Genomic DNA, 13,044 nt, shown 5'->3' with positions numbered 1-13,044 from the left:
AGTAATGGTGCCGAGATGCAGCCAAGGGATGTGCCAAGTATAAACATGAACTGAGAAGCAAAGCAGTGTCCCTCTGGTCCCTTGTGCATTAAGAAATAAAATAATTAAGACGTCTGGTGCATAGTTGAATAGAAAAGATCCACAAGCTCTAAGCTGGGAAACAGGAATCCATGACACATTTCTAAGTAAAGGTGGCATTAGCACCAAGAGCCAGAGCTCACTGACTCCTCTGCAAGTAAAAATATCCCTTCAAAGGAACCAGAGAACTCCACTGGTGCAAGGCAAGGACAAGCCAAGAGCTGGAGCACAACCCTGAGACAAGGTCACCTGTATGGATGCTGGAGCTCTGTGTCCCCATGGGTTTGACCTCAAATAATTCAAAAGGAAAAAAACCCTACATGAGAAAAATGAGGAAGAAAGGATGGAGTAAGCAGAGTTAAGGCAGAAGTTGGATTTGTTTCTTAACCCAACAGGTGACATGCTGTGTTACTTTAGGTAAGTCACATATTTTATAAAAATTATCTCTTCTTCCCTCTCATATGTAACAGACACTGAATCATTAGTATTTCTGAGGCTATATAGTAGGAGGGTACAAGAGGAGTTTTGTAAATATCTGAGATAGACTTCTTCCTCCCTCATTTCTACTTCTCACTCAGACTGATTTTCTTTTTAGAAGGAAAATATAAAGTTTTGTGTCCCTGATAATGTGAAGGGTCATATATAAAATTTTCCCTTTATTTTTCTTCATTGAAAGATGTGCAGAAACAGCATCTATGAACAACAGCTTTCTGCTGACTTAAATGAATGAAAAAGCTAAACCATCAAAAAAAAAGTTCTAGTCATATCACCGTGGAGGCCTAACCAGAAAAACAGACTGGGGACACAGATCTGGGTGCAACAACAGCAGCAGGGCAGAAGACCCGGTTTATTTACAAAAACCTACTTTTATACTTTTACTATGAGGCCTGTGGATTGGAGGAAGGAATTCCCACCTCTACATCACATTGGTGAAGGGGACTGTCACACAGTCTTGTTTGTCCCGGCAAGGAATGTAAAAACAATGGCTATGTTTATGGAACATAGCTGATGTTTACATTAAAAGAGCGTGAGAAGGTACGAACTTCTCCTTTAATATGAACACTCAGCAAAACCGGGAAAAACTCATGGCAACATAGTCATATTTTCCTCAGCTGTGACTGAGATCTATTAGCTAGTGTGTCAGAATCAGTTATTTTAATTATTTTTCTCATTAAAAAATCCTCAACAACCCTCCACCCCAAAACAATGAAAATCAGCAGTCATATACAGAAGAATTTAAGAAGAATATTAAAGGACTAGTTGTAGGATCCTCAGGTATCACAAGGCATTTGTAATCATTTCCAGGACTGGATATTAATAAAAATTTGAACTATATACTCCAGCAAACCCACTATTCACAAACATTCCTTCTCCTTTTGCAACGTCCATCATTTCTTTTCTTGTCAAAGCCAACAAGAGCTCACTTTTAATTTGAAGGACTCATGTCATCACATGATTTAACATATTTTCTGTTTTCTAGTTAAAGATGATAATTTTGCCCACCGTTGACTATGCAAAGGACACTGTTAAAATACTCATTTAAATAAATAAGTAAGCTTATGAACAAAGCATACAGGATGTGGTGTGTGGGGCCAGACATGGGAGATCAGCCGCCTCCAGCTTCCTATTCATGTGGGAGCTACACACCAAGGTGGCTCCTTCCAGAGTTACAACACTGAGGCCAGAACAGAGAATCACAGAATCATGGAATCACAGAATGGGTCAGGTTGGAAGGCACCACCGCAGGTCATCTGGTCCAATCTCCCTGCTCAAGCAGGGTCATCCCAGAGCACAGGCACAGGATTGCATCCAGACAATTCTAGAATATCTCCAGTGAGGGAGACTCCAGTGCTCAGTTACTCCACAGTAAAGAAGTTCTTCCTCACAGTCAGATGGAACTCCCTGGGCATCAGTTCCTGCCCGTTCCTCTGGTCCCATTGCTGGGCACACCAAGCAGAGCCTGGTCCCTGCTCTGAGCCCTCCCTGACAGATGCTGACAAGGTCTCCCCTCAGTCATCACTCCTCCAGGCTGAACAGGCCCAGCTCCCTCAGTTTTCCTAATAAGAGAGATGTTGCCATGTTTTTCTCTGAGGCTTGGTCCCAAGGACAGAGGTGGATTTGGCACCAGGCATATAGAAAGCACCCTTAACTGTGTCCATCAAAACAACTCAGTGTTACTGATTCCTTTATGTCCCACCAACCAACTGCTGTCTCCAGATTGATGCCCAGGAACACTGACCTGTGGCAGCAATGACAGATGCAAGAGGAGCTGTTTATTCTTTCCTTGGGTACAATGATGAGAAACTTCAGTGCTTTTCAAAACATTAAAAAATCCCTCAAAGCAACATATAATTATACAGACAGAGAGACGAGAGAGGTTTCCCATTATGAAAGGGACTTGTGGGCCACTTGGAGGTTAGCTGAAATACAACTACAACAGATTCACTCCAAAGCATTATATATTCTATCTATCTGTAAAGGACAGAAATACTTGCTGGGAGAAATTATACCTATGAGAGCAAAACTCAGTCAAATGTCACACTGCCTAATAATATGACAGAGAAATCCAAAAATTGTGCTCTGTTACCTATAGTAATAATCAGGTAAGTCTGTAAGACTGTATCCTTTGACTATATGAAATATATCTTATTTGCCTTTATCAGCAATTTAAACAAAAGCACAGTTAAAAATGTGTGTTTTATTGCAAATTCATATATTTACCTTACTGACAGTTACAGTTTGTCTATGGCATCAATCCCTTTTCCTTTCTTTTGTTAACTTGCTTATAGTTTGATTTCTGCATGGCTGAACTTTGCCAGGGCAGGCAAAATCATCTGAACATTTCAAACACCCAAAAATAAATGTGAACACAACCATCCATCAGAAAGATATCTACTATATAGAAGACAGGAAATCAAGGAAAAATGTTGTTTCCACTCTGCTGGAGAGGAAATTCTGAAGGGTACCATAGCCCAAGACTCTTTCCCATCTTGCTGTCCAATACCCATACATGCCAGAATACCCATAAATTTTCTTAGCACGTTTTTCTCGGAGGTTTGGCCCAGGAAGAGAGGTGGATTTGGTACAAAGCACACAGAAAACATCTTTACTTGTGAATGAATATGCCTGCTAGCATAAATGCCAATTGTTTCCCCTGTAACCTAGGCTGGAGACTAGGATTACCCATTTCATCCAGTCTTTTTACACCTCTGCATTACTAGAGAAACCAGAAGAAATCTAGCAATGTTAATCAATGTCTGAGCTCCCTGAAGGCAACAGCCTTTTGCAGTCTCCACATGCATTAGATAACACCAGTAAATTTTGAAGTGAGAGTATCTTTGTAGTTTGAGGATGAAAATACCACCATGGTTGGCCAGATCATGGGTGATTATTGGGCCAACTGTGGCAAAGTAAAGGGTTAAAAAAGGACTTCTGGACATTGAGAGAATGCCTCCTTCCAAAAAGCATACTTAATTTTCTAGGCAAATTTATTATTCTCTCTTTCCTGGATTATTTACCCATTTTGTCCTGGAGTTACCAGTCAGCTCTCTCTTTTCCTTAGATCCTGGGAGCCTAAGGTGGTTCAAATCCAGGGCAGTTCATACACAGAGAAGAGTTGAAACAGTGCTGACTTCCAAACTCAAGGTGTGACTGGCCTGAACAGGAAAATCATATGCAACAATCCACTCAGATGAGAGGTGGGTCAAGAATGGCAAGTCAAATACCTGTATTTCTTCCTCATCAAACACAATAAGAGCTCAGCAGCCCTTCAGAGATCTGCTAAATTTATCTCTCCCAGGACAGCTGAGAGGGACAAACCTTTCCTCTGACAAGTGATCTGAACACTGCTCCTCTGGGTGGAGGGTGTACCTTGAACCCAGGAGTTCCCTAGATTTAACTATTATTATTATTATTATTATTATTATTATTACTATTACTATTATTATTACTTATCTGCCTGACTTATGTACATTGAGTCTTAAACATGGAGAAGGACATTCATTAAATGTTGCTATATTATAAATATATTTCCCATTAATTTTCTTTTCATAAGATTATTCTTGCTACCTCATGAGAACTCCTGTATTATTTTTTGTTTAGTACTGAGTGTACCTTGAACTTGGACAGATTTTATCAATGTAATTTTATAAAACTCAGCTGCAGTAAAGAACATCAAACTCAAAACGGTCTCAATAGTTCCTGCCTCATGACTGCTGCAGGATGTTTTCTCTTGGTTTCTTTCTGAAATTTCAATCACTTGAATAAACTTGTAACATTTAAAAAAGAGGTAAATTCTTGAAATCAAAATTATTGCGTATACTCCAGAAGAACCCTATTTTTAGTCTGTACTGGCCACAGATCTGCATGCTTTCCAGGTGCATGTCATATGTCTGCACCTTTTGTGTCTATCAAGAAAAAATTTGGTTTTATTTCCAACAACTATTTCAGTAGATCAGGTATCAAAGACATAAGAGCAGAACCAAAGCACTTCAATTATCTTCAGTTTTACAGAAGAAAAAGAGGGACAAGAAGAGCAAAGAAAACCACAAAACCACCCTGAAAGTGAAAGCAGACTCGCAGAGTTCTTCTTCTTTTTCAGGCAGTTTTAATAAAATCAGGACAGTATTGTCTGTCACTCAGAGGTCTTACAGGTCATATGAGAACAGCAAAGCATTTTTGTCACACGGTGTGCTCCTGATGTGAGGATATCATTGTCAAAATGCAGATATCAGGTGCCAGGCACTTTTGACTAATAAAATGAACACAATCCAGTTGCTTGGTTCAGGTTGGAATTGTTACCTCCTGCCCCCAGATGGGATCTGTGCAAATCCACCAAGCCCAGTACTTTGATTCATCTCATTAATGCAGTCATTGAATAATGGCCTTAATTAAAAAAATATATCTATTCATCCAAGATGCTTGGTGACTAATAAAGACCCTTAGGAGAAGTCTAACTAGCTAGACACAACAGAGTCTAGGGAAAAATTCAAAGACAGAACAGATCAAATGACATCTGTAATCAAATGATCATTAACAGGAGCATTTTCTGTCCTGTTGCAAATCCTGACGGATCACTGTCCTTTACCCAGCTAATATACTCTATTAATCTTATTCAAGAAACAACATTTCACATCAGGCTTTAAAACCAGGATAATTCCTAACTTACCCACTTATGAGCAGAGCACTGCAGAGTTATTTGCGAAAGTGATATTTTCTAACATCTGGGAAATTATAAGAAAGCAAGTAAATGCCCTTTTCTGCTCAGGCATTGACTAAAGGCTGCATGCACTATCTTCCCAAGGAGAAGATTCCTAAAATTCATGCTAACAGCCAAATTTAAAAGCATACAAAGCAATGGAGAGTCTGTAGAAAACCTCTTAGCAAGGTACATATTTTTTCCCTGTACTGTTGTTTGCTCATCACCCTCCTGTGCTTACAGGTTCTCACACAGGCTGATAACAGTGCTGGTGCTGACTCAAAGCACTGCAGGCAAACCCCGTGATCTCCTTTAAGGAGTGAGCTATCATCAAGTCTCTGTGACTACTTAAAAAAGTGACCCATTAAACTGAGACCCAAGTGACTGCCTCCAAAAATGCTAAGCAAGTAGCTCACTTCCACTGTTATTTGTTGACTCCCTTGAGGGCAGAGAAGCCCTGAAGAGACACCTTGACAAATGGCCTGGGCAATCACCAATTGTATGGTGATCGGTGTGAATCCATGGTTCTGGATTCTGCACCTGGGATGGGGAACCCCGGATGTACAGACTGGGGAGTGAGAGGCTGGAAAGCAGCTGTGGGACAGGACCTGGAGATCCTGGTCAGTGGAAAACTGAATGTGAATCAGCAGTGCCCTGGCAGCCTGAAGGGCCAGCCCTGTCCTGGGGCCATCAGACACAGCATCACCAGCTGGGCAAGGGAGGGGATTGTCCTGCTCTGCTCTGCTCTGCTCTGCTCTGCTCTGCTCTGCTCTGCTCTGCTCTGCTCTGCTCTGCTCTGGGGAGGCCTCACCTTGAGTCCTGGGGGCAGTTTTGAGTGCCTCAATATAAGAAAGGTATTAGAGATATAGATAGATGATGATATAGATATAGATGATGATATATAGATATAGATATAGATATAGATATAGATATAGATATAGATATAGATATATAGATAGATATATAGATAGATATAGATATAGATATAGATACATCAAGGTATTAGAGAGTGTCCAGAGGACGGCAACAAGAATGGCCTTATGAAGAGTGGCTGAGGACACTTGATCTGTTCAGCCTGGAGGAGACTGAGGGGAGACCTCACTGCAGCTACAGCTTCCTTGTGAGAAGAAGAGGAGCGGCAGGTACGGATCTCTTCTCTGTGGTGACAGTGACAGGACTTGAGGAAACAGCAGGTAGCTGAACTGGGGGAGGATTAGGCTGGATATCAGGAAAAGGTTTTTCACACAGAGTGTGGCTGAGCACTGGAATGGGCTGCCCAGGGCAGTGATGACAGCACCAAGCCTGCCTGAGCTCAAGAATCATTTGAACAATGCTCTCAGGAACATGGTGGCATTCTTGGGGCTGCTTTGTGCAGGGCCGGGACTTGGACTTGATGATCCTGACTGGTGCCTTCCAAACCAGGATATTCTGATTCTGCATTGTCTAGTGAGATGCTCTTCATATGAACAGGCTCAAGCAAGGAAAAGCAGGTTCAGAATATGAGTGTAATAGTATCGGGCTGATTATGAAATTTACCTTTTAGCAGTACTTAAATGTGTGAAGGCATCATACCATGTCAAAAAAAATCCACGATTTTTTCATACATAGGAAAACTAAGCTCCTGGTAGAGAATGCTACACCAGCTCCCATTTTTGGGGACCTTCTTTTTGAGTATGGACAAAACAGAACAGAAAATAGTAAAGTATTGCAAGAACCTTTACACTCATTTGACTTCCAGGACAACAAAATTTCTCTGAAATTTCAAATTGACCACATTAGTAGTGGTTCTGCACACTCAGAGTCATATCAAGCAACGCCTTAGCAATAAAGAGCAGATATAAATACAGGAGAGCACATGGTAAGAAAGAACTTGCACTGCATTCAATCTGCCTAGTCCAAGAGGTACTGGAAGTTCCTGGACTATAAATAAGGAATACAGGAAAGGATTTGGACCTCAGGATTCTTATATAAGTAGACAAGTATATGTAAGGTGGGTGAAAGTAGCAAACATTATTGAACAAAGCTGTCCCAAGCCTCCTGAGGCTCATATTAAATAAAAAAAAAACCACTCACCCTTTGACCTGGCAAACCAGGGACTCCAGGTTTGCCTTCCAGACCAGGCTCTCCCTTAAAAAGTCAAAACATTTAGAAAGTTAACAGAATAAGAAAAACTAGTGAACTATATATTATTTCCTAGCTGTTTTGTGCTACCATTACTGCATGGCTACCTAGACAACTCTTACCTGACAATTATGTTGTCCTGTGAGCAGAAGAGAATGAGTAAACAAGACAAAGTGACAATGCCCTGATTAAATACAGAGCACACAACTATATTTAAATTACATAATTCAAAACAGATTTACCCAAGTAACACATCTTCACAATGTCATCAATTTTACAAAAGCCAATCAACAGTGAAACACAACAAGCAATTCAAAAGAGAGAAAACACAGTGTTTGCAAATGAGGCAGCAGTGACAGTCTGAACTGAGACATCCTGCAGAGCTGGGTCATAAAATATAACTAGAATAGGCTACAATTTAAGTCAGAAGTAAGAAGGTTGGCATGTACAAACTGTTGTAAAAATTGTGTTGAAATATAAACACACGCATTCAATTCTTAGTTTTCAACCAGAAAATACTTCAGCCACAACCTTGTGGCGTAATGCCAACCCCTCTGACAGCAACTATCCCCCGACCTTCATGACAGCTCACAAGTTATCAGTCAGTGCCTCTCTGAGATGTGCTGAATGCCCATACAGCTCTTGAGGACATTAGAAACAGAAAAACGATCAGGTTCTGCATGACAAAAGCCTTCAGGCAAAGTCTGCCCATGTCCTGTTTGTCACTTCCCTATGTTCAGACAGGCCATCCACAGCACAACACCTCCTCTCAGTAATGAAGAAAACTGGAGGCTGTGGGTGCTATTGAAATATTTTAGAGCCTGAATAATGTGTAAGATTTTCATATGTCTCACTCCAGTCTGAGTTTCAGCTTTTGAAATGGCAAGTAGTGAGAGAAACAACTTACTGGAGGTCCAGGAAGTCCAGGGTGACCTTGTGGTCCTTGTGGCCCAGGCTTTCCCTACAAGAATGTTTGGGGTTTTTTTAGAAGAAGTGTTAAAAAATCTTTATGAAAACGTGCATGGGCACATTAGACATGTTGTCTGTCTTTACAGGACCTATACCACCACTTTCCCCACAAGTCCTGAAGAACCAATGCAGAGACCAGCTGGTTTTCTCCTTAATCTCTGGCTACTTGAATTATCTGCACTCACTAGACTGCAGACTCATCCACCCACACTCAACAGACACTTATCTATATCTGGTTCTTTTTTTTTCAAAGGTAGTAGACGCTGGGATATCCTGGATATTCCACTAAAACAGTCTGTGTTGGGGTTTGGTGGTGAAGAGCAGTTTTTGCATAAGCAGCTTCCACCAACATTTCCTCTGAGCCTACAGAGCTCTGAAGGGCTTTAAAGTATCATTTACATGATGCACACAATTGTATTAAATAACAGCTAAATGCAAATTACAGATCTACCAATAAAAAAATCAAAATTTAAATATATATATTTTTTATACATAGGACTAACAGACTGACACAATGGATATGTCCCCCCTGTTTGGGCCCAGGCTCAGAGACAAACTAGGCATAAAACTCAAATACAGCTTAACATTAGTGTTAACACACCTGTGTCCTTAAATAATTGCATAGCTGACTCTACAATTCATACTTCTCATTGATATAAGATTCACTGCATCTGAAAATGACGTTGCCCTTTTTCTTTTCTTGGTTATTTTCTCCACTATAAATAGGAAAATTTATTTCTCAATGTCCTGACAATGCTTCCATCCACCTTCCCTTTAAAGTACTATTTTAAAGCAAAATCGAACCTAACAGGCAACAGAATTACATGAAAATCTCCTTGAAATTAAATACTGAGTCTCTCTTACTTGCTCTCCTTTTAGGCCTTCAATATGCACCTGCAATAGAAATGCAGAGTCATAAAGGATGGAAAGAGTAAACACAAGGCAGAAGGTGTCAGAGGTATGATGGGACCCCACAGGGTATTTTTCTCCCCTTGCTGTTCCTTCAAGTTGCATGGTAACTCCTACAGCTCCTCTAATCCTATTTCAAGCTGGAAGATGCTTTTTATTTAAAGAGCTCAGACTGACACAAGGTTTTCTCTCACCTGTGAAGTGATTTTGGTGGCTGTATAAACAGTAAGAACTTAATTAATTACCTCATTATATAAAGAAGTTAGTAAATTCCCCAGGTCTTGTTTTATTCTAAATCACAAAGATCTATTGAATGCAGAAGGAATCACAAAACAAGCAGACTGACTTGGGACATGCCCCATCAGTTAAACTCATTTTCAGGTGTTATACACATCTTTCAAAATTTCTTGGTAATTGCTGTCCCATCATAAATATCATATTTGAGCAGGACAGCAAAATGTTCTTACCCAAATAGGCTGGTTTTTTTATAGTTTTCTAATTCCTTTACTTACTACCACATCCTAAGTAAGGGAATTGCCTGCTGACTTTCTCGTGATTACCAGGGAGACCAGGGAGCCTCTTATTCTTGTCTTTAGTTGAGTGCTATTTCCTAATTTTAATCTTTTTTTTTTTTTGAAAGTTAAAGGGATACTCCCTAACTGCTTTGTTACCAGCCCATACTGTACTCAGTTCTAGAACATCCCTGCCAAAGATGTCTCTGGCATCAGTGAAGGCACTGCTAAAGGTAGAGGAGTGCACAAAGGGTGTTAATCTAGTGACGTATGAAAGATAAATCCCACTCTTCTATTTTCTGTTTAATTTTTTCATGAGTGCTTTCCTGATTTCAGCACATCAAGTCCTATATGTCTTATTTCCCCCCAGGACCTTTCCAGATATAAGTGAATAAAAGATCATTCCCCTACTGAGAAACTGCCTTTTTCTTCTTCTGCCTCAACTCTTACGCTCAGTCCATGTCAAAGACACTCAACACTGAAATTTCATTTGTTTTTATAACTTTCACAGGCTCTATGTACCAAAGATCACTTAGAATCAAAAACTGACAGAAACCACAGAGTCCTGTCACAGTATTGCTCTGTCTGATGCACTTGGTCCTGGTCTTCACACTTTACAATCTTCCAAAATTGTGGCAGAGCATCTCCTCTTAGGAACCTGTCACATGCCTTCTTCAACAGTCTTCACTTTTAAAAACTTCTTAAAAAAACCCCAAAAACACAAACAAGAAAAAAACCATCCAAAAGTATTTAAGAACATCTCTCAGTTCCTGAGATACAGAGATCCTCCCACCCTGCATTTCCACTTTTGTTCTCATGCAATAATGCTACAAAATTTGGGAAAGCTAAAAAAAATTTCTTACTGAAGTGCCAGGCAATCCTGGAAATCCTGGTTCACCCTGCAGGGAAACACAAAAGAAATGAAAAAACATATATAGAACACAACATGGCACAATGCAACAGTGCAAAATAAAAGCAACATCCTGAGCATGTTTTCCAACTGTTGTTGTACATTCTTATTTTCAATACCATCTCATAATTAATAGATCTAGACACGCAATCTCAATTAACTCTGTTTTCTCTGCTCTGCAGATGAATACATGCAGAACCTGGTTGTGGTCTGTGTTACCGTGATGTTTTACATACATTTTAATGACATTCAGTGACTTAAAATGAATAATGCATTGGATGTGCAATAGCATTAGATTTGTGCTTCAAAAAATCTTTTATTTACTCTGTACACTTACCACACAAAGAGTTTGATACTTAGTTCCCTAACAGAATCCCAAGGGGACAGATATTTAGGAAATCAAAATGCTTTTGTTAGTAACCAAAATAACTGCAAAAAAAAGTCAGAAATGACCATTTCCCCCAAATCTTTTTATACAGCCAATCATGCCATAGTGGTTGCAGGACACTGGGATGCTACACCCTCTTTCCATGATTTATTGTCACCTAGGCTATCAATTTGTTCCAGTTCATTTTTCTCCAGCAATGTCTGCCATTTATTATGTTTTAAGACTGTGCATACAGAAAGTATATCTTTTACTTTAGGCACAGACTGGTGTTAAATTTATCACATAGCTTCCTTCCACACTCTGTTTATTCATTACTCATGTAGGTCTCTGAATGACCCAGCATATCTTTCATAATTTTTTTCTCTTAAGTTCAATTACTGTTCGTTGTTTATTCAGAGCACCATAGAATGGTTTGGGTTGGAAGGGACCTTAAAGACAGAATCACTGAATTATTAAGGTTGAAAATACTTCCAAGGCCATTGAGTCTAACATTTGATTGAACACCACCATGACAACAAGACCAGAGTCCACAGATTCAGCTGTCTTCTGAACACTTCCAGAGATGGTGACTCCACCACCTCCCTGGACAGAATCTTCCAAGGCCTGACAAACGTTTCACTGAACAAGTTCTTCCTGCTGTCCAACCTGAATGTTCCCTGGCATAGTTTGAGGCCATTTTCTCTTGTCTTATTGCTGGTTGCCTGGGAAGAGAGGCCAATCCCAGCCTGGCTACAACCACTTGCCAGGGAGTTGGAAAGAGAAATAAGGTCCCCCCGAGCCTCTTTTTCCCCAGAATATACCCAGCTCCCATAGCAATCCTTCATAGGACTTACCCTTTAAACCATTTATCAATAACACTGTCATTCTCTGGCAATGCTCTGACACCTCAATCCCTTTCTTTTCATGAAGGGCCCAGAACTGAATGCAAGACATCTACAAAGCACAGCACAGAAGGACAATCACTGTCCTGGTCCTGCTGGCCACACTATTGCTGTCATGGAAGGCCAGAAGGCCACCGGCCTCCTTGCCCACCTGGGCACACACCAGCTCAAGTTCAGCCACTGTTGGCCAACACCACCAGGGCCTTTCCTGCAGGGCAGCTTTCCAGGCACTCTGCCCGAGCCTTTGGCACTTCAGGGGCATCTAGGGACAGGAGGGCAGGACCTAGGCCTGGCTCTTCCAGAAACTCAGCATGCTGGCCTCACATCATCCATGCAGCTTATACAAATCCCACACAGAGCCTTCCTACCCTCCCACACATCAACACTCCCACCCAACTAGGCGTCATCACAAATTTACTGCTGAAGGTACCCTTGATGCCATTGGCCACATCAGCAGGAGAGACACTGAACAGGACTGAGACAGTAGACACCTATACTAACCAAAAACCACCTTGATGGCTTCATTTACAGCCATTCTCCGGGCCCAGCCATCTTGACAGTTCTTCACCCAGAAATTAGTGCCCCAGCCCAAGCCCTGGGCTGACAGCTTTTCAGGATTCTGCTGAGGGAAACGAAGTCAAAGGCTTTGCTCGAGTCCAGGGAGACTCCATCCACAGTATCTCCCTCAGCCCTGAGATGGGTCACTTGCTCCTCAAAGGGCATCAGGTTGCTCAGGCAGGACCTGCCTTTCATAAACCCACACTGCCTGGGCCTGATCCCTTGATTGTCCTCTCTGGGCCATGTGATCCCTGTCACGATGATCTGCTCCACAATCTTGCTGGATTCCACCATCAGGCTAACAGGCCTGGAATTCCCTGCATCCTCCCTGCAGCTCTTCTTGGGCATGGGTGTCACATTGGCACCTCCAATCATGTGGAATCTTGTGACTGTCCAGGGCGGATAATAAAGGACAGACAGTGGCCAAGCCAGCTCTTCCACCAGCTCCCTGAGCATCCCTGGGCGACTCTTGGCCAGCCCCATAGACTTGGCAGTGTCTCAGAGGCTCTGCAGGTCACTAA

The 13,044-nt window shown here is 41.3% G+C and overlaps 1 protein-coding gene across 1 annotated transcript in view; it reads right to left on the bottom strand.

The window, feature by feature from the left end:
- Positions 1 to 13,044, bottom strand: part of COL22A1 (collagen type XXII alpha 1 chain) — a 220,451-nt gene that overhangs the window by 96,024 nt on the left and 111,383 nt on the right. Inside the window, exons 18-21 of the mRNA XM_063408152.1 lie at positions 10,650 to 10,685; positions 9,230 to 9,259; positions 8,304 to 8,357; positions 7,349 to 7,402 (exon numbers count right to left, since the gene is read on the bottom strand). Coding sequence (XP_063264222.1) covers positions 7,349 to 7,402; positions 8,304 to 8,357; positions 9,230 to 9,259; positions 10,650 to 10,685 — 174 coding nt within the window. The remainder of the gene's footprint in view (positions 1 to 7,348; positions 7,403 to 8,303; positions 8,358 to 9,229; positions 9,260 to 10,649; positions 10,686 to 13,044) is intronic.

Source organism: Prinia subflava, chromosome 1 (genome assembly GCF_021018805.1).
Source record: "Prinia subflava isolate CZ2003 ecotype Zambia chromosome 1, Cam_Psub_1.2, whole genome shotgun sequence".
In the NCBI taxonomy this organism is placed as follows: Eukaryota; Metazoa; Chordata; class Aves; order Passeriformes; family Cisticolidae; genus Prinia; species Prinia subflava.
This window is presented reverse-complemented; position numbering and strand designations above follow the sequence as displayed.